The sequence below is a fragment of the Pholcus phalangioides genome, unplaced genomic scaffold, assembly GCF_987345545.1.
Source record: "Pholcus phalangioides strain wild (caught in Gottingen) unplaced genomic scaffold, Ppha-v1.0 ptg000012l_1, whole genome shotgun sequence".
Classification (NCBI taxonomy): Eukaryota; Metazoa; Arthropoda; class Arachnida; order Araneae; family Pholcidae; genus Pholcus; species Pholcus phalangioides.
This window is the reverse complement of record NW_028301605.1, coordinates 11364652-11386942: the sequence shown is the minus strand read 5'-3', so window position 1 is coordinate 11386942 and position 22291 is coordinate 11364652. Positions and strand designations below refer to the sequence as shown.

Sequence of the window (22291 nt, the reverse complement as noted above, 5' to 3'; positions counted from 1 at the left end):
GGGTAGGGACCGATTGAAAGTAGTAGTGAATTGCGCGTTTCTGGTCCGTAGAAGCTCCTATGGGCTAATATTTACATGAATCCCTGCCCTACGCATAGGTGAAAAGATCAGCCCTTGAAGTGCTATGGTTGCCAGACGCCCCGTATATACAGGATTCAAAGACGTATTATTTTTATTCCTATAAACAGCAACAAAAAGAAGCCAACCCCTTCCACATATAATATCTAACTAAAAGTCAGGCGAAAGTGCACGACTTCAAGATTAATTTTGTTTCAGAAAAAAGAGGGTGGGAGGAAGAGCCAAAAAAAAAAAAAAATAATGAATATTTCCTAAATAGAGAGAAAGTTGAACCCGGATCTTTCTGTATTTCACTCAGATGGCCAAAAATTCATCTTGAAATACGTTCGATACACGTGGGACGCCATTTTTGTTCCATTGTCCAATGAGAAAAGTGCTTTCCCGTGACGTAAAAGAAAAATGGGTGTGGCATCGACGGAACGGATTTCCGTTATTAAACCCCCACAATCCAACTGCTGAGGGACAAAGTGTTCGTTTCTTGAGAGGGACACTTCAGTGGCTCTCTGAAAAAGACGCTCAAGTAAGTTCTCTATATTTTTTTTTCCCCTAACCATGGCCGTGTTAAAAACACCATGGGCCTCCCCGACAAAGTGATGGGGGGGCCTCTCGCTAACCATAGTCATTCCGGGTAAGAGGGCGTTTCGGGGTCCCCGTTCAACGAGTTGCCATAGAGTCAAATTGTAAAACTCTGAGCACCCGAGGCACGGGACAAATCTGTTCTCTCGCAGCTGCGGCCCTCAATGTCCATACTTACTCTCGAAATTCACTTCACAAAATCGCATTATATTGAGGACTCGCATGCCCTCGAGACCACTAGGCTGTGTCCGAGGGTTCACACGTAAAGATGTATTATTTTTACCTGTAGTATAGAAATGTGTGAGTTCAGAACATGGTTCAAGTGGCCATAGGAGCCGTATATTTCCTGGGACATTCCCGTAGTTACCCCTAAAACTTTGGCCATCTTGATTTTTTTTCTTTTTAAATCTCACATATTTTGTCATTTTTAACATTTTTTTCTGCGTAGAATTCCCTTTAATCCATGGTGATTTGGAGGGGGGAGTTTATTTCTGGAAAAAACTGGTGAGAGATTAACTAATGATGATTGGCAACTTGCACGCTTTTAACATAATTTTTCGTGAATAGCTCCCGTGGGAAAGTAGTCCTGTCCGAAATAGAAATTTTAAACGATAAGCAAAAAAACTGTTTCAAAGCTTTTTTGAATAATTTATTAAATGAAACAGGTTGACCATACGTCCAATATTTACCGGGATAGTCCGTTTTTTTTCTGGCTGTCCCGACGTTTTTGCAAAAATGTCCCTGTTTTTCACGCATTTTCAACGAAGCCAACTTTACTTTTATTCTTCAAATCAACGATTAAAGTTATCTTCCCAACCCAGAAATTACAGTACCATAATTTACTACAAATAAGAATATTTACCTATATACTGGGTGATTATAAAAAAACTATCCCGACATATGGGCCCCTAACTATCATACCATTCACAGAAACTGAATGAAATTTTGGCATAAGGTATTTTGATGTATGCGCTCAAGAATGATATGGAAAACAACAGTGTCACTCTAAAAGTTACGGTTACAGTGAGAAAATTTCGAAAATATCAAATGGCAACACCAAGTTTTTTGTATTGGAATGTGATCTCCATTGTGAAAAACCCTAAATAGCGTTCGAACGGCAACTGTAGTATGAAAATCACCGGCGGTAGATAGGCTAAAAGTGAGGACAACCAATAAGGACAGAGAAGCAGCATAAAATAAAGCATTTTATTGTGTTTTCCACATGACCTTGTGGAGGACTAATCAGGCTGGGATCTCAGCCGAAGAAACGGTGTGACGAATGAAACGAACATTAATGCTCTGGTGCACCGCAAAGTCCTTTTTACTTTTTCCTTGCGTAACTCCGGGGATTTTCGTGCTACAGGTGCCGTTCGAACGCTATTTAGTGTTTTTCAGTATGGAGATCGCATTCCAATACAAAAAACTTGGTGTTGCCATTTGATATTTTCGAAATTTTCTCACTGTAACCGTAACTGTTAGAGTGACACTGTTGTTTTCCATATCATTCTTGAGCGCATACATCAAAATACCTTATGCCAAAATTTCATTCAGTTTCTGTGAATGGTATGATAGTTAGGGGCCCATATGTCGGGATAGTTTTTTTATAATCACCCCGTATATATAAAATAACATGTTCCCTCACTGACTTAATGATTCATCATCGCCAAGCCGAAACCACTGAAGTTATGAATATGAAATTTGGTCAGTAGTTTTATTTGATGAAGTAATGACCCAATAAGACAGGGTTTTTCGGAATTCGACCCTTAAGAACGATAACTAAGGTCATAAGGGGGTTCAAAGGTTATACGAAGAAATCATGCCGAGCCGAAACCGCTGAAGCAATATCTATGAAATTTGGTCTGTAGTTTTATTTCATGACATAAAGGGAAAGGGTTTTTTTTTTTACAAAATTTGACCCATAAGGGGGTCATAAGGGAGGTTCAAAGGTACAAATGTTATGCAGAGAAATCACGCGGAGCCGAAAGCGCTAGAGCAATATTTCTGAACTTTGGTCCGTAGTTTCATGGGCGGAGATACGGGGGGGGGGCCAGCTTCAAAGTGGAGTGGGCAGATCTAATGTATATGTGTGTATATGAATTGACATCATCATCATCGTGCGCCCCCCCCCCCAGACTTCCAAGTATATCTCCGCCTATGCGTAGTTTTATTTCATGACGCAAAGACTCACTAAGAAGAGCTTTTTTTCAAAATTCGACCTCTAAAGTGGGTAACAAAGAGATTCAAAGGTTATACGGAGAAACCATGCCGAGCCAAAACCACTCTGGAACAATATTTATGAAATTCGGTCAGTTTTATTTCATGACATAAAGACTCACTAAGCAGGGTATTTTCTCAAATTCGAACACTAAGAGGGTCATAAGGGGGTTCGAAGGTTATACAGAAAAATCCTGCTGAGCCGAAACCGCTGGAGCAATTTGTATTTATGAACTTTGGTCAGTAGTTTTATTTCATGACGTAAAGGCTCACCAAGAGGGGGGGGGGGTTCTTCGAAGTTCGCCCCTGAAGTGGTCATAAGGGGCTCAAATGTTATATGGGACAATAATTTCTGAACCGAAATCACCGAAGCTTTAAATATGGAATTTGGTCAGTAGTTTTATTTTGTAATGTTAAAATTCGCTCCGATGGATTTTTCTAACTTCATACTGTAATGTAGTGGGGGGGGGGGCATAAGGAGGTGTTCGAAAGTTCCATCGCTGAGCCCAAACCGCTGTAAGCTATGAATATGAAATTCGGTCAGTATTATATTTTATAATATAGAGACTCGCCAAGACGGGATTTCTGGAAATGCAACACCCAATGGGGTCATGAGGGGATTCAAATGTTATTGGAAAGAATCATCGACAGGCAATTTTCAGTATTTCGTATTTTGCCGTATTTCGAAGCCCTATTTCTCGTATTTTTCTCGAGCAAATATGGTCAGCCTAGTGAATATTTAACATTGTAACATTTTGTCAAAATAAAGAATACGAAGCTCAAGTTTAAGGGCATGAAAAAAATGGAAAGTGAATTTTTAATAGCATTGTTGTCAGGCTGCATAGAAAAAAATTGATTTTTGGACTTCAGTAGGCCTACTTTCTCAATTTGACAATTTTTTAATGATTTCAGTCGTAATTGGCAGTTTTGATGTCTTTCATATCATTTTCCGGTCATTCCAGTTCCGGCCGAATCATTGGGCTGTTCGGGGTTACGGTGAAGAGTATGGTAATTCTGGTGTCCATGTGTCCCGTATTTTATTATATTTTTGGTTGTCCAAAAATGATCGATTCTTTGGTAAACAATGTCCAGTTTTTTTTCTGAGATGTTTAATCGGATTCTTAATTCTGTTGTGTTTGGTCCGAACATGATACTCCAAAATCACATTTTTGAGATATAAGCATTTTCATTGTCATTTAAAAATCAAAAATAAAGCACACACACATACACACAAATACAAATGAAAATATCATACATCAGAATGTTGTTTAGCCGTATGCACGTATTTGTGCATTTATCTCACTTCTAATTAATTATAATTAGCAAGACTTTAAATCAAAAAGTTATTTTTTGTAGATATCATGTTCTGAGCAAACACCACAGAATCAGGCTGACCATATTTCACCAGGAAAAATTCGGGAAATATAAAGATCTTTTTGATACGGAATGGCCCGGGTGCCCATGATGATCTTAAGACAGCCCTGCTTATACCTCTGCGTTACCCTGCTCTTCTCATGCTGTTCAATAACAAGAAAAAAACTGTGGTTGCGGTTATTCGCGGTCATCCCCGGAACGTAACCCCTGCGAATACGGGGGGAGGGGCGACTGTACATTCTTGATTCACAGCAGATATTTTGCTATAGCCCTTTAATTCCCACGAAAGGCAATTTTCAAACGATATATTTGGTGATTTCGCTCTCATGTGGCACTTTTTTTTAAGCAATGCTTGACGTATCCCATATTTGTGATCTCAATATAAAAATTATGTGTATTCCGTATCCTCCGTATTTATTTCGAAATTTCGTCAAAGTGCAAATAACCCGGGACATTTCCGCGTTTTCCCCATTTCTTTTTAGCCGCGTTCATTGTATGGAAATGCTTCGTATTTTTTCAAACGTGGAAATCTTTTTGGAAATCGTAGAGGAAGATCATTTTTATGATAAGGGGCCATTCAAGTATTACGTAAGCAGATTTTCAGCCATTTTTGACCCCCCCCCCTTGTCAACAAAACACTGACCCCCCGTCAGCAAACTTTCTTCAGCAGCTTGCTAAATTTCAAATCTTTAAAAAGGGGTGGTTGATTACGTAAGCAACCTTCAAACACCCCCCCCCCCTCCCGTCATCAAAAGTTAGCAAATCCAAAACCCCGACCCCTCGATGCTGACGTAATACTTGAATGACCCCTAATGGATATGCAATTTTTGTCGCTCGCTTTTTTTCGCCCAATTAAAAATGTTTCAGATATTTTTGTACACGAGAGAAATGCGCTGGAAATGTAGAACACCTGCTGGCACCTATCGAGTAAGAAGAAAACTATTTTCTATAAATGGTTCAAGTAAAATTGAATGTTGGTTTTAAACCGGTGTGTAGCATAAAAATGAACAGCATGTAGTACGATACAATGTGTTATTTATTTTCATTCCGTACACTGCTGTAAATTTTAAGCACCATAATACCGGTTACTGTAAGCATTAAAATTTATTTCTGCGGTAAACATAAAAACATAGCAACCGGTATTATGGCGCTTAAAATTCACACCGTTGTGCAGCATAAAAATAAATAACATATGTTATCATACCAAATGATGTTCATTTACATGCTTCGCACCCGTTTGAAACCATCAACAATTTTTTTTTAAAAGGATTATAACAAATAGTTTTGTTTTTATTCGATAGGTGGAAGCAGCGGTCCCAGTGCAACAGGTTTTTTTTTCTCGCTTTAATTCGTAATTATTAAGAAATTTCCTCTTTGTTGGAAATACTGGAAAAACGGGACATTTTTATTTAAAAGTCGGTCGAAATTACGGGAAAATACTGGAGTGTACCGAAAAATATGGGTTATATGGTCATTGCATTCATTATATATTTTGGAAAATTGCATGGAGTTAATTTGAATGAGACTCATATGTAATATGATATAATTATGACTATTAAATATGAATATTTATTCAACTTTTAGTGAAATGAATTCTGATTCGCTGCAGATTTTCTACTATAGTCCTTCCTCGTCCTAGGCAGTTTTATAAATTTTCATCGAACCCATTTATCATATTTAACATATGTTTTTCCGTTAAAATGCCTTTAGACTCACTGCAATTTGCCGCCGACCTTTTTTCGCGCCAACTGGCTTAAATAGAGAATTTCTCACCAATATAAGGCATAAATTAAATAGAAAATTTCCCGCCAATTGGCTTCAACAGAGAATTTTTCACCAATTGACAAACAGTTACCCGACTAATGGGCTTCAAAAACAATTTATCGTTATTTAGTTTCTAATGATTTCAGCAATAATTGCCAGTAACGCTAATTAATTGACGTCATTTTTTTTCTTTTTGGCGACAGTTAAATGGCGATCCGTATTTTTCTGCCTTAGTAATCAAAGTTTTACCTCCCATGGGGCCAATCATTTTCTAGTCAGGGGTCTGTCCAGCCGAAATTAGGGTTCATTTTCCAGACCCTTCACAAAATACAAATTAATGAAACCATAAATTTAGCATTTCTTTTGTGATTAATTAACAAGATTATTCTGCGTCCCACAAAATAACTTACTTTTCACAAAATTAATGACACTTTTCACAAAAATAAGGAAAATTTTCACAAAAACAGGACCCTACAAAAAATGTCTGGACAGAACCCCTTGCAAGTGAAGAAGAGTTGGCCTTTGCCTATCATTTACACTCCTGTCCATAAATTGAGGATAATGCCAGCTCCGGCAAATAAAGGTTCAGAAACAAAACAAACGTTACTTATTCATAAAGCCCATTTATTAAACAAAAGATAAAGAACAAAAACGATGGTGTATGTATGATACCATTCACAAAAACCAACGATTTTTGCTCCCTGGAGCAATTGTAAAAAATATCTCCTTTACAAAAACTTACTATTACATGGTTGGTATGATGGTTAATACATTGTATGTCTCCCATGCGATGAAATACAGTCCGTACAACGCCTAGGCATGCTGAGTATCAAATTATCGATCTGATCTTGGAGAAGATCACTCCACTCAGCAAGCAATGCTCTCCGAAGTTCCGGTACACATGTAGGAGGTGGTTGACGGGCTGCAACTCGTCGGCCAAGCATGTCCCACACATGCTCTATCGGATTCAAGTCAGGTGAGAATGCTGGCCATTCCATACGGGTTATATCCTCAGATTCAAGGGATTCGTTTACGATGTTTGCTCGGTGAGGACGGGCGTTGTCATCCATAAACACAAATTCTGCACCCATGGCACCCCTAAACAAACGTTCCTTATATACCCCCTTACCATTCCTTATATACCCCCCCCCCTCTTACACTCTCGTCATTGTGACGTACTATCGGCATCATCTGGTGGCTTCCTGAAATTTGCATATCATTCTTGCAGATGTGAGTGATAATTCTACAGGTGAAATTTTTACTTTAGATTTCGATTTCCGTGTGATTCTGAATTATCCTTAATTTATGGACATGAGTGTAGATGAAATCAAAACATTATTACCCTTATTGGGACTAGCTAGAATGATGATAGCATCATTATGTCATCATTATTATGTATATATAATTAAAATTTTGGTTTGAAAAATCTAGAAATCAACAAGAAAAGTCATAAAAGTTGTAAAAATTATAGGTTTTCAGCAAATTAATGTTTTCAGGACTATCTTTTAGTGAGAAATGCGCAAAAATCTTCACCTTTTTAGATCAAGCAGCCCCACGTTACGGTATTTAATGTGTCCATACGTCCCGTATTTTAGATTTTTTTTGGTTGCCCCGGCTCTTTAGCAAAAAAAGGGACAGGTTTTCTCCGAGAAGTGAGTTTGGATTCATCATTATGCGGATCATATTTCACAAAGACAAATTCGAGAAATAAAGATGCTTTTTTTTTATACAGAATAATACGCGACATCGACAGTTCTCACCTCAAAAAGTTGCCAAACACGGACAAAAAAATGTCAAATAAGATTACCCGAAAAGACTTGCGCATGTCCGTAGGATAAATTATGTAGCCTTGAATATTGATAAATGAATTTACCATTTCGATATTTTTGTATAGAATAGAAATGCGCATTAAAATATAGCTTGAATGCAGAATGCCTGCTGACATCTGTCGGATGAAAACAAAATGATTTGCTATAATTCCTCAAGTAAAATTGATTGCTGGTTTCAAACCGGTATGCACAGCATGACATTAACAGTATGTGGTATAATATAAAAAAAAAAAATATGAGGTCCGCATATCGTTAGTTTTCATGCTTCGCACCGGTTTAAAACCAACTCAAATTATAACGGATGGGTTTTGTTTTTATCCGGTAGGTGGCAGCAGTTGTCCCAGCGCAACGGTTTTTATTTTTTTTGCGGACCAAGTGATTTTTCTGAGGCCCACCAGGCAAATTTACATGCTTATTCTCGAAAATTGTAACTACATCTAATTTTTGTGAGGTCCCTCTTTTTTTCTCTCGAGGCCCCCGGGGGCCCTCTGCCCGGGTTAGCCCATGCGTTGAGACGGCACTGTCCTTAGCAGGTAACTTGCCTTGACAGATAGGTTGAAAGAAATAGAAAAGAAAATTCCCATATACAAGAGTGAAACCTCGCTACAATGATTTACTCGATATAACGATAAATCCTTCTGCAAAGATTTTTTTTTTCTTCGTGTATTGAGTATCGTTATATTGAGGTTGCAAACTTTAAGACATATTTGTGTGCACGGAAAGACAATATAGTGAGAACATCATAGATTATTTTCGTCCCTAGAAATACAGTGGAATCCCGTTATAACGAACCTACAAGAGTCCGGAGAAATCACTTCTTAAAAACAAAATTTCGTTATAAAGAAGAATTCCAGATTTTTACATTCTTCCTATGTAAACTTATCTGAGGAATTAGAAAGTTTTCGTTAAAACGAGATTTTTTGCTATAACGATATTCGTTAAAACGGGAATCGACTGTAATGAATGTAAATAATCTGTTATAATCGGTGTTATAATCAGGAAAGTCTGCGGTTGGAACTAATAGCTCAAGTAATGGTCAAAAACTCAACTTAATACGCATTATTTTTACCTTGTCGGGAGCCGCATGCGGCCTACTGGTCATCTGCTAGCCATCCACGCCCTAGTTTAGTGATGCGTGAGCTACGGCCCGCTTAGAGATTCTATCCGGCCCACCGCAGAATTTGCAGAGCTTTACTTCTAAGCATAAAAATTACAATTATGAATCATACAATTATGCCCGAATATGTTCTGCCCTCCGAAATTATTTCTTTTTCAATTTGCTGCCCGCTCCTAAAAAAAGTTTGCCCATCACTGCCCTAGATCAAGGGTGCTTAACCTTTTTGAGAGTGCGTGCCACTTCATTCGTTTGAAAATGTGTCGCGGGCTAATTAAGTGGTCTGGAACATCGCGGGTCACGCAAGTGATATGGAAATGTCCGCGGGGCACTTGAGTGATCTGCAACTATGTCGTGGGTCGCTAAGTGATTTGTAAATGGGCGTCACTCAAGTTAACTGTAAAAATTTTGCAGGTCTTCTAAGTGATGTTGAACTTGACCGCGGGTCACTAAAGTGATTTGGAACTGCATCACGGGATCACTAAATGGATCTGGACCTGTGCAAGATAGGTCAAAGCCCACGTAGGCCACTTGAGTTATCTGGGAACCTTGAGTTATTGCGAGCCATCAAAGTGATGTGGAATTGCGCCACGGGTTACTATAGTGATTTGGAAATATTTTTGGGTTACTAAAGTGATATAGAAATCTGCCGTGGGGGTTACTTAAGTGATCGGGAAATTCCCCACGGACCGCTTGCTTGGAACTGGAACGTCGGTCCCTCAAATGATCTGGAAACGTGACGCGGGCCACTTAGGTTAAGTGGAACTGCACCGCGGGTTACTTAAGTTATTTCGTAATGTGCCGCTTAGTTCATATTTGCAAAATTAGGTTTGAGGTCACGGACCACATGAGATGACTCCGTGAGGATGGGGGGGGTGGTTACATTTGGCCCGTGGGCCATGGGTTCAGCATGTATGGGGGGGAATGGTATGAAAAGAAATGTTGGCCACCCATGCCCTGGAGGGGATGGTTAAGGGGGGTTCTTAACCAAATGAGTCGCGGTAGCAGGGGCTTTCGAGATGGGTCGTACAAAGACAAGCCAGCAAGGTATTTTGACCTACTAATATAAGTACTAATAAACCACACATGTACCTCATCCACATTCCCCTATGGAACCTATGGGATTCTTGAGCTGTAGGTCACGACCTGAACTTGATTCGCAGGGGGTCCTCCGAGATTGAGTCGTACAAATATATTTACACAGCCAGGGATTTTCTCCAGCTTTCCTTTCTTCCCTTCAAACCAAGCACAACTCCGGTCTTATCGCGATGGGCAATTCACTACCGTGTGAGCTGTGCGCCAAGCGTGAGCGGGTGCACCTAACAGTCTGAGGGCGCATATAGTGTTTCATCTGATTTCTCTCAGTGGTGCCATCTTTATTTCAAAATTCAAGTGCAGTGGTTGAATATTTGTACCGTTGCTCGGTGCTCTCTGTGGCCAGACTTTTCAACGGGGAGATTGGGATTACTGAGCTACGGCTCACCACCAAAAATTTTTTTTCGCACGGCCTCCTGTGGTGGGTCCTGCAAATTCACGTAGGGGCCGTTCAAGTATTACGCAAGCAAATTTTGACCCCCTCTTCCTTCCCACACTTGTCAGCAAAATTTCGTCATCAGCTCTGCGCCTCTGAATCCTAACTCATGTTGGTGGGATCAAAGACGTACCCAAGGGGGGGGGGGCATAGGGGTACTCGTGCCCCCCCCCCCCCGGCGATCAAAAATTTATTTTTTTAATTGAAATTTAGGAATAAAATACCTTAATGTGTTATTATAATCAATTTCTGTTAATTTCAATGTTATTTGAAGGCTATAAAAATTTATCTTTAATAAATTCCTTGCGACCCACCCTCTAAGCCATATAATGATAAATCGCATAAACGACCTTGGCCCGCGGACCAAATATGGCCCTGGGGGTTATCTGATGCTGCCTGCCCTCCTCAAACCTAATTTTGTAAAAATTAATTAAGCGGCGCATTTACAGATCGCTTAAGTGTCCCGTGGTACAATTCCAGAGCACTTAAGCGGCCAGTGGAACATTTTAAGATTACTTAAATGACCCAGGACTCAGTTCCAGAACACTTAAGCGATCCGTGACACATTTGGAGATCCCTTGAGTGACATGTGACGTGGTTTTAGAGCACTTAAGTGGCTTCCAGTGCGGTTCTACATCACTCAAGTTACCCGCGGTACATTCTCAGATTATCTAAGTGATCCGTAGCATATATTTACGGATCACTTTAGTGATGCGCGGCACAGTTCCAGAGCTCTTAAGCGGTCCGGACATATTTCCAGATCACTTGGATCCCCGAAACATTTAGAGATCACTAAAGTGGTTCTGTAGGGCACTAATTTCGAAAAACAAGCAGTCCAATGGGTCGGGAAGCTGATCTTTTTGTTATTTTTGGGGTCGCGGAGGGAAAAAAACCCCTGCCCCTAGATGATCAAGCGGGTCCCTGGGTAAGTGATAATAATAATAATAAATAGTAAATTGTTATTTTAATATTTCTCCCAACAGCTTCTCTCTCAAGATGCTACACCGGACGGCGGCGCTGATAACCCTGATATTCCTGGTGATGAGAGTCGAAGGACGTGTTTTCCCACCGGGGGCCCCCAGGAACGACCTGGAATTCTTCCACAGACAGAATACGGCCCAGCGGCTCGATTCCAGTTCCAGCTCACAAGAAGAAGACGAAGAAGGAATGATGCTTTATAGGGATCCCGGCATCGAGGATTTCGAAATCCCACGAATCGACAAGAGGCAAGATGACGAATATGGCCACATGAGATTTGGCAGGGCTTTTGGCGCCTGATTATGTATGGCCTCCCCGAGCCCTAAAATAGATTTTACGCACTCATTTGTAACTATCTCTATTCAACGTCGCATGTAAAATCGTGAATATGTGAATTAAAAACTACTATTTTTCTGTCTTCGAAACACTTTTTTTTCAATATATATTCTCAGGCACGTAACCGGGCCATTTCCGCAGGGTCGAATGGGGGGGTTCCCCCCACAAATATTTACACTTATTTCGCATGATAATAATCCTTTCAAAAGGGGCCCCCAAAGAGGTTTTCCCCGAGATCCCCCGAAAAGGCACACTACAGACTTGTGCATGCTCACGTTGAGTTCTTGATGACGATTCTTATTATTTTCGTGTCTTTCACATTATAAATTCGTTATAGAAAGGTCCGTGAAAAATCTGACCGGAGGCGTTTAAAAATACCAACCCAGGGGGCCCAACTGCAAGATATGGGGAAAGCATGTTTGGAATACATGCCATTTTCTTCAATATTTTGGATATTGTCATGGTCCCTTCCACAAGGGTAGGGCTGACAGGGCTCGGAACGATTCTGATGATTTTTTGTTTTTTCACGCTATAAATTCACTATAAAAGGGTTAATGAAAGTCTGATCCGGAGGTCCGTCAAAAGTCCCAGCCTAGGGGCCTTCTCCACGATGTGGGGGTCATGGATGTTGTAGTCACCAACAAAAAAAAATTTAACTTATTTTCATAAGTTAAAACCACAATGCAAAAAACGGTGCATTTCTATCGCTCTCCTGTGTTACAGGAAAAATAATACGAGTATTTTTTCAATTCAACCATGAATCATATATCGAAGTATGAAATATCAAAATTAAATATTAAATTTTTTAGAACTAAATTGCTGTATAACTTGAGAAACTGTAATTGCATAAATTTGCTGTTGTGTCTCATCGCAAGTGTTCGTATGTCATTCCTTTCAATTTAACAGGAAAAACGTAATTTTAAACGTATTTAAGACGGTCTTAACGTCATTTGGTTTGTTGATTGGTTTCTATATTCAATCCAAGCAGATAATGCATTGGGACTTGTTCTAAGATTGACACCACATCTTTAAAGTTTTTTTAATCTGTACTGTAATGCTTCCTATTAACTGCCCTACTACGTATGCCTGCTGCTGGCCTGCAACATCCCAAATAATTTAAATGCAATTTTCCTATCCTGCAACAAGTGCCCGAGTGGCATGGTGGTAAGATGCTCGTCTACCATCGTGAAGGTTGACAAAAATATTGCCCTTTGTCGTTTGCCCCTCATGCAAAGCGTTTTTGCTGCTATGTCTTCAGGGTGGGTGGACAGACTAACGCCTTTCTCACTCAATCGTTCGGGGTGAATATACGCATTTCAAAAGAATTCGCACTCCTGCTTGAGCAGCTTGTTGGGAGGAAGTAATATTGGTTTCATCGAAGGCGTCGAGCCGAAGAAGTCTGAAGATTATCACGTAGACGTGAAGGTAACGTTTTGAAAATCTGGTTCGAAAGAGTAATGCTCATTTTTGATTCAGTTAGCCTCATTATGACAGACACTATAGATCCGGTGAGAAAGTCTGGCCTGGGGGCCCATTAAAGATCCCAGTCCAGGGGCTCCTGCTGCTGGATGTTGGGGTCATGGCTCGCAACCTAAGCACGGATAAAAAAAACCGAGATTGTCTTGACAAAAAATAGGATATCAACAACAGGTTGAAGTAAAGAAACGGAATAATGTGGATGACTCTCTCGTCAAATTGGAACTGCTACAGCCCGTGGATAATTATGAAACATTTAATTATACAGACCCGCAAGAAAAATAAAAAGCGGCAACACAACGGTAAGTTTCTCATAATTTGTTTCACGTTATAATTGGTAGCATATCCGGCCCACGAAAATCATACGGCGTAAATTAGCTTAGAAATGAAATTTTAAAATTCTGAAGAAAAAAAAGTAATAAGAAAAAATGAGGGATTTTTTTTTCTCACTATCTGCCGTAAAATAATAAACAACTCGCGCAAACTTTTGTAACGACCATGGCCCCTCATCCTACCACAAGACCCTCCCCCCCCCCCAGGCTGTGATCTTTGGCGGGCCCTCACACCAACCTTTCAACAGCCTTTCCATATAGTAAACTTTTAGCGTGAAAAAATAAAAAAATGACAAGAATTCTCGCAGGCACCCGGACTGGAGCCCTGTCATTCCAACGCTTGAGGTATGGTGCCATGATAACGACAGAATACCTTATCGAATATTTTTTGGGAGATATATACCTCTTTCTATTTTAATTAGTGTTATCAACAGTTTTTATTTCAACAAAATTTGGAGAACAGTGAAAAAAATTTTCCAAGAAAATTCTTCATAACGAATTTACAATCTCACGTTTGAGGAAAACACGCACGTGTTCGGAACACGTAATGAAGGGGATGGTAAAATTACAACCAATAGAGATAAAGGATGCGGAGTGATATCCAAAATTGGCACAGCGGTTTATTTACATCAGGACCCAAGTTAGAGCGAACAGAGATTACCTAGTTTGCACCGCTGTTCGGTGAACCGATACGAAAAGAAGATATCGTCGAGTTAAGCGAATTATCGCAGAGGTTGAAGCAACGTGATTGGGTGTGTGTGAGAAAAAATTACTCAAACACCAAACATGGCCCCCGCTCTGTCCCTTGTGGAATATAAGCAGGTACCTTACGGCTGGGCTATGTTGGAAAAAGGAAAGCCGCGCCAGCCACCAAGACCACCCGAGGACCCGAAACCGACCATGGCCCCCGCTCTGTCCCCATAGGGGATATAAGCTGGTCACCCAGAGGGTTTGGGCCATGGTGGAAGAGCGATGCAATATCCGGAGCACTAAGCACCCAAAGACCACCAGCGGATAAGAAGACAAAAAGTTGAGGTTACATGGGCAGGTGCATACGCACGTCGCCAGCAGGCCACGAAGGGGGCCCACAAATAACTATAGACACACATATATAAGATACATAAACATATATATACAAGCATATAAACACTCATATATATATAATATATACAAGACAGGCGACATTGTCCATTGACAGCAACGGGAATCAGGGAACTTCATTGTCTATCAGAAGTCGCGCACAAAGACACCGTGAGACAATCCCAAAATATCGCATTTCATGCCAGAGGATCATAGTCTGAGTCTGATGAAGGGTTGTTATCAGCTTGTGAGGGAGCTGAAACATTCGTACTTTGGCACTGTTTCGTGACTGTTAATTTGTCTTCGTTTGAAATGACGTATCTAATAAGGCGCTTAATTCTTTCGATTCTGGAGTGTTTTCTCAGTAACTGTTTCTTCCAAGTGGTGTAATTCTGTGGCGTAGTAGAGCCAAAATGAAAGTCCTTGGTATACTCGCATGCCGTAGCATAGTGAAAGACGGTTCCCTCCCCTCCACATTTACACATGCGTGAAAACCTACTCTTATGAAAACGATGAAGATAGGAGGGGAAGGGGCCATGCTCTGAAAAAAATAAAATAGCCTCTCTAGACCAGCCATAACTAGAGCATTTAACTTGTGGGAGAACTTCATATATCTTACGACCTGTTTTCGTGTCATTTGACCATCGCGATTGCCATTTCTGTAACAGATCATTTTGCAACTTCTTCATCGCCCACGACTTTGGAAGAAGGATGGAGAAATCTGTTTCTGGTCTTTCGGTTGCTCTTTTGGCTAACCGATCAGCTGCTTCATTCCCAGTATTTTCACTATGCGCTTTGATCCACGAGATATAGATGTGTCTATTTGGCAGTAACAGGTCTCTAATTTTCCGAGCCATCATGTGGCGTGATAGGGGGTCTAGAACCGCATATAATGAAGAAAGTGAATCAGAAAGAATGTGTGTTTCTTTCTTGCTAGCGCTTGCCTGTTGCGTAGCTGTGAGCAGCGCAAACAGCTCCGCCTGAAATACCGTATTTAGATCATTGAGTTTATTGCTCCAGTTACTTATCTTCAAGTCATCCTGAAAGGTAACCGTGGCCGAAGCCACTCCATGCTCAGTCTTGGAGCCATCAGTGTATATCTTATATTCAGCCTGTGGGTGTATTTCTCCTTTTAGGTCAATGCGGCATTCCTCCACAGATTGTGAAGGATGCTGGGACCATCCTGTGATTTTCCTTTCCATCTGGACGTAGGAAAGTGTCTCGCCATTCCCCAGCGTAACAGGAGTTTTCAGACGGGTCAAGAGGCTAAATTTGGCTTCACATTCTACCAGGAGACTGAGTGGGGGCAATCCCAGTATGACTTGTAGTGCATTTGTGGGCGTAGTTGAGTAGGCCTTAGAGATATATAGCAGATATCCCCTCTGAATTGAGTCAAGGCGCTTCTGTAGGGATACGGTAGCATTGGCTCCCCATATGGCGGCTCCATACACCAGAATACGTTGTGCGACCGTGATGTAAAGAGTCCTGCGCATCCTAGTGTTGATTCCCCAATTCCTGCCTGCTATGCAGTGAAGCCTCGTGAGTAGTTGATTGGATCTTGTGTTCAGCTCTGTGATATGGTCTTTCCAGTCCAATTTGTCGTTAAAATGGATACCTAGAATTTTAATTTTGCGGAGTCTCTTGATGAAGTTGTTTGACAAACGAATTTGTGGCGGACGTTTCCCTTTGGGGGAGACCCATAGGAAGTTTGTTTTGTTGGTGGCTAATTTAAGGCCGTTCTCAGTTAGCCAGTTGCTGATATCAGCCAGGACGCTGGAGGCGTTTTTACCAACTCCCTCCACCGTGGGGCCCGAGACCAATACGATAATGTCATCCGCATAGGCCTGGACCAGCACGTTATTTGGCCACTTGAGCTGGAAGATGTTGTTAAGTACCAGATTCCAATATAGTGGGCCAGAGCAGGACCCCTGTGGGCAACCTTGAGTTAATTGTTTCGACACTGCTCCACTGCCAGTAACTATTGAAACTGTACGGTTAGAAAGGATGTCTTCGGCTATTTTCTTTAGCTGGGAGGAAATTGGAGCCTCATTTAATCTGCTGCGGATAACTGGATATTTAACAGAGTCGAAAGCCCCTTGAACGTCAAGAGTTATGATTGCCATGTCGTGCTTTTTCTTTTTCTGTGTATTAATTTCTTGCTGAATGGCAACCAGAGCGTGTTCAGTGGAGACACCATGTCTGAAACCAAATTGGTGGTCATTGATCCAATTAACTTTGTCTAACTCGAATACAATTCGTTGTGCAATTATCTTTTCAAATATTTTTCCTACAGTCGACAGGAGATGTATAGGCCTATATGACTCAGGTAGAATAGGATTTTTATCTTTTTTCAAAAACAGTAATACTTTACTGTTTTTAAAGTGTGTAGGAAACAGCAGAAGTCGGAAGCATCGGTTGTACATTACGTACAAAAATTCAGGGAACGTCCTGTTGATTCTTTTGATCAGGATATTGTTGATCATGTCTATTCCAGGCGCTTTTTTGTCATTTAGATGACTAATGACTCTTTTGATTTCGCTAGAAGTAATTTCTGGTTCAACAAAACAAATGCGCTCGCAGTCAGCTGTCTGGGAAGACTGACCTATTTCATTTCCTTCATCAGGAAAAATGTCGGAAAGTAATTGTTGTGCTTGCACGCGTTGGCTGTCATTGTCTGGGTTATATGAGAATATTTGAGGCGTAATTTTTTTTTTGCCTTATAGCTGCCTTGAAGACCTTGCCGAATGGATTAGTAGAAGCCTCACAAAATTGTTTCCACGCTTGGTGTTTGGTCTTTTTGATAAGCTTATTATGCAAGGCCCTTCTTCGATGGAAAATCTCTTTCAATACACCTCTATTCTGATCGGTGGCCGCGTAGAATTTTCGCTTGCTAGACCGTAGAGCTTTTCTCGACATCTCCAGTTCTTTGTTCCACCAGGGTGCAGCTTCTTTGGTGGTTGTGGTTATTTTGAGCCACCTATTGCCTATTGATGATATTAAATTAAATGAATTTGAAATAGAGTTGTCTAGCTCTTCTCTATTTCTCGCATGATGTAAGTCACTAATGATATCAGGCATTTGTCTACCGAGAGTTTGAAGAAAATTTCTAACTCTTCTTTCAGAATTTGAATACTTGGCGATGGTTTGTAAATTAGCTTTTTCGGTCAGAGCTAGATGTATATAGAAGTGGGGACTCAAGCTGTCTTCATCAGAAATGCTCCAGTGGGTTCTCCGAAAGATGTCTACATCGTTCGTTAGCGTGACGTCAGGGCTGCCCGAAGCATCCTCCCAACTATAGGTGCAGCTGCCATCATTGAGAAGTGAAAGATGTTGGGCCCTGAGTAGATCTAAAAGTTTACGTCCCCTGCTGTCGATGTCCTTGTAACCCCAATGTATATGGTGAGCATTCATATCGGCACCAATGATTGAAGAAGTTTTGCCAGTTGTCTGGGAAATAATATTAAGTTCAGTGATAGTGTCTTCTATTTTTTGGGATGGGGAGGCGTAAGCTGATGTCAGAACTAGCTCTTTATTTGTCAAACAAATTTTTACGGATACACTGTTTCTGAATGTCAAGAAACTTGATGCAATTATTCTGTTATTCGGAATTATTATTATAGCTGCTTTACAATTTTGTGAATTAAATTTCATCCACATACCAGGAAGGCCCTTAAGCATTCCTTTATACTGCCACGGTTCCTGGATTAAGGCTATATCTATTTTTTTCTCAGAAATATGGTGCACCATAGTATAAGTGGCAGTTTCACTCCTGTTCAAGTTAATCTGAAGTATTTTAAGGTTTGTGGACATTAGTACTGTTATAGACTAGAATACGTAAGTTGCGGCACCCTTTGCCGATAGATGATATTTTAATTTGAAGTTATTTCCAACAGCGACACTGATGACCTTAGCCGCTAATGAGTGGGCGCATTTCACTACTATGTCGTTTTTCCTGGGTATAATATCATATATATAGTCAGATAGTTGCTCATATTCCATTTGTTCATAGAAGTCATTTAAGATGATTTTTCGATTGATGTAATCATCTTCAAAGAATTTCAAATGCAGAGGGAAATTGTTTATATTTTCCAATGCATCAGCATATGAGACCGTCCTCTTCGGATAGGGGAGTGTGGTGCCATTTGTCAGCTGACGTTTAGGTATCATCCCACCTGCAGTTTTTGACGATGAATAGGATGTTATCGTGCCACGGCCAGAAACTGACGTCCAAATTCTTGGTTGTTTCCTGCTGGCTTGACATCCTTGTTTTTCAAAGGATCCTTGATTTTGTTGTGTCGCTCTTCGACCCTGTTTCACTGAATTAGGTCGTGGCAGATGATCATCTGGAATTATGACAAAATAAAGTTGCCTCAGGATTTTGTCATTTAAAATCCACCGCTTAAGTTCCAGGCGATCGTTCTGGTTTAAACAGTCTATTGCAGTTCCACCTTTAATATTCCTGATGTTACTGATTTTGCTGTTGAAAATATGAAGGGAAGTTATATTACTAGTGGCTTGTAGATTTTTCATAATTTTATTCCTATACAACAGCAGGGGGAAGGTTTTACCACTTGTGGTTACATTTGCTGTGGTCCGTTGCTTTCGCTTTTGTCTTTTGTTCAGTACTTCGGTGAATGTACCACTCTCGAGATCATCTTCGGTATCTTTGCCATGGTTTTCCAAATTTCTCCCGGTTTTTCATGTTTGTTGCAGGGACATGTTATACAGCCTTTTCTGTATATTAGTTCTATGTGGATGAGTCTTCTCATCCATAGTTTCTCTTGTATAATCCACTTCTTCGACGGTAAGATACTGGCTAGTATCACTGTCATCTTCTGTATCCCTTCTTTGGTCCGATGCTTGTATTGACGTTGGCGTGTGGTTATTGGGAGTTGTCTTATGCGTGATATGCATTGGCACCTTAGCCTCAGTGGTGTGTAGATAGTTGTTTTGTTTATTCGTTGAGCCGTCCTTACATTTCCACTGTTTTGTCTTGTTATTCATTTGCCTCAGTGGTTGGGACTTTTCCTTACTGCCTGTGAGTTCATTGTTTTTGTTAATGCCAAAGACTTCCTCGATCTCCCTCTGCGATTTCTTGTAACATTCTTCAGTTTGTGTGATTATGTCAACTCCAGTGGGATGATTCCAGTCATGCCTTTCGTCAGTTTGCTGTGTTTGGGTGGCTCTTGTTGTAAGAGTCTTCTCTTGGTCACCCAACCACAGTAATAGGATATCAAGCCTCTTCTTCGCTTTTTTCCGGTGCGTCGCTGGTATCCCATATTTGAAATTCTTACCCACTCCCGTAGTGTAATTTATGATTTGAAACAAGTCCTTGATGATGTCATCTACCTTGAAAGTTTTTCGTGCGTTAATAGGAAGCACTTGAGGATTCATTTTGGCGTTGCAGGATTTGTCAGTCCGTTCATGAATAGTTCTCCCAGCTGAGCTAGGTGATATCTCATTTGCTTCTGAGGATTCCTTTTCATCTGTGTTCCGATTTTTGGAAATATCCATCGGATCTCTCTTGGAGTCGGGAGGTTTATTCCACTTTGGTCTGTCTCCATGTGACGATTTATCCTTAAGAAAAGGACTGAGGCTGCTATATATGGCCTCCCTTTTCTTTTGAGAAATGTTCTTTGAATTTTTAGTTTCTCTACTGGGAGAAACGATATCATCCATATCTTCTTCCTCTAATGGAGCCCTGAAGAATTTGGAGCTCAAGGATTGGTCTTTGTAATCAGAAATTGTATGGCTTCCCCTATCGCCATTTGTCTCATAATTATTTAGGGAACTATCAGCTCCTTTTCTATCGAGTATGTTCATTTGTTCTTCGGGGATCAGATCTATTAATTCATCCAACAGCTGACGAATGGAAGTGTCAAGTTCCGAAACTGTATTAATTCGGATCATGCTGTTGATCATGTCGTGAATCGAATACAGTTGTTGATCCTTTGAACTCTTGCTTGATGTTGTCAATGGACTATGTGTTGCCGTTGATTCATTTTCCTCTCCTATAATTTCTTGTGAGACACCGTCTTTGTCATCATACTGAGTCTGCCAGTCCTCTGTAGATACAATTTGTTCATCATCGTTTAGTGGGGGTGTTAACTGTGTCGAGTTCAGAAAGCTCTCCGTATCCATATACGAGTCGATCTCTAAGCTATGAAAAGTTTCAGACCCGTTTGAAATCTCTACGGTGCTGTCGGCTTGTTCCTCGTCCGACGATGAAATCATTATTTGGAGGAATCTATCGACATTTTTGTTCTTATTTTTTACCCGGGGAGTTTTCCGTTTCTTATGATGTTGTAACTCAATGGAGTCGTTGATCTTTTTATTTCTGAAATAATAGCGTCCGTCCGCAGACCTCTTTGGGGTTGACAGCACTTTTTCCGTTGGTGGGGGTGTCTTTTCCATTCTCACACTCTCGGATATTTCAGTTTCAATGAATTTTGAGAAACCAAAACGGAACGTATGACCTGGAGTAATATCATGTGTCAACACAGTCTGCAGCATCAATTACACTATTCGAGGAGAAAACGGTACGAATACGGGACAATTGGTCAATGAAAGTCATTTTGATCGGGACACATGGTCTCAAATTACAAAACTCTAATCGATATAGTATATCTTTATCGTTTGGCCGCAATGTTTACATAATTGACCAGGGACTCCTGGCACAAACAACATATTTTGAAAAATCATATAAAAACTTCAATTAATCGTAGAAATTCGGTTCTTGCGGCGGAACAATGCAATCAAAACAGATTATCCAGGCAAAATATTGTGCTATTTTTAAGGACAATTCGTAAAAAATTCTGTCGCTATAAAGTTACACCATGTTAGACTCTCGTAGGAACCATTACGAGAAAAATTTCAAACGATTGTAAATATTTAACAACTAAAGATATTTCGATGCGGTTTGAAGAGGAGAGAAATATACAGGTCTCTTAATAGGAAATTTTCAAAATTATGGTCAAAATAAACATAGAAAGGATTCAAAAAAAAATTTTCTAATAGACCCCGTAGACTTAACATGTGCAAATCAAAAATTCATATCTCTAGAACAAAGTCACCGAATTCAATTCAAGTTATCTCAAATTGTTCCTCTGGTTATTACCCTTCTTATTCGCAGATTTAATTGAAGACAGCTCACCGGGAAATTTCAGGAGACCATCTTTAAAAGTCACACTTGATCAGTGACGTCATCAACGTTGTAGCTCCATTAGAAGCCACCCACCAAGACCACCGGTCGAACGCCGGCCGGCATCGCATCACCGGACTTCCTACCCACGCAAATGACCAGTAAGAACACCCTGGCAGCCCATGGTCCCACCGGACCTTCAGCAGGACGGCACCATCCGTCACTCCCCGTCCATCGGATCAACGGGGAAGAAACGTACGCCCGTTCCTCATCCAGCGGCACATATTAAACCATTATTATAATTGCACTCAATCCCTAGTTGCTGGTCAAGTAACCAGTCTAAGGTCCTCCTTACACGGGGAAACTAAAGTCCGGCAACTGATAAGAGAAACCGTTTCCAGAAAACCAGCACGCATATTTCAATAGACGCCCTCACACGAGGAAATTGGCGTCTTGGCGACGAAATAT

The 22291-nt window shown here is 40.6% G+C and overlaps 2 protein-coding genes and 1 long non-coding RNA gene across 3 annotated transcripts; 1 reads left to right on the top strand and 2 right to left on the bottom strand.

The window, feature by feature from the left end:
* Positions 1-525: 525 nt before the first annotated feature.
* LOC149079573 (uncharacterized) lies at positions 526-11837 on the top strand. Its single transcript, XR_016193642.1, has 2 exons — positions 526-598; positions 11464-11837. It is a non-coding gene; the product is annotated as an uncharacterized LOC149079573 (long non-coding RNA).
* Positions 11838-14879: 3042 nt separating this feature from the next.
* On the bottom strand, positions 14880-16805 carry LOC149079572 (uncharacterized). The gene has a single exon (XM_089240428.1). The coding sequence runs from the start codon at positions 16803-16805 to the stop codon at positions 14880-14882; it is 1926 nt and encodes a 641-aa protein (XP_089096554.1).
* Positions 16806-17361: 556 nt separating this feature from the next.
* LOC149079571 (uncharacterized) lies at positions 17362-18093 on the bottom strand. Its single transcript, XM_089240427.1, has one exon. It carries the CDS (start codon positions 18091-18093, stop codon positions 17362-17364), a length of 732 nt encoding a protein of 243 aa, XP_089096553.1.
* Between the last annotated feature and the right edge of the window lie 4198 nt (positions 18094-22291).

What these genes read in the sequence shown, in the direction of transcription:
- LOC149079572 (XM_089240428.1), bottom strand. Translation starts at nt 16,805, where the DNA reads ATGGCAATCATAACTCTTGACGTTCAAGGGGCTTTCGACTCTGTTAAA.
- LOC149079571 (XM_089240427.1), bottom strand. Translation starts at nt 18,093, where the DNA reads ATGAATGCTCACCATATACATTGGGGTTACAAGGACATCGACAGCAGG.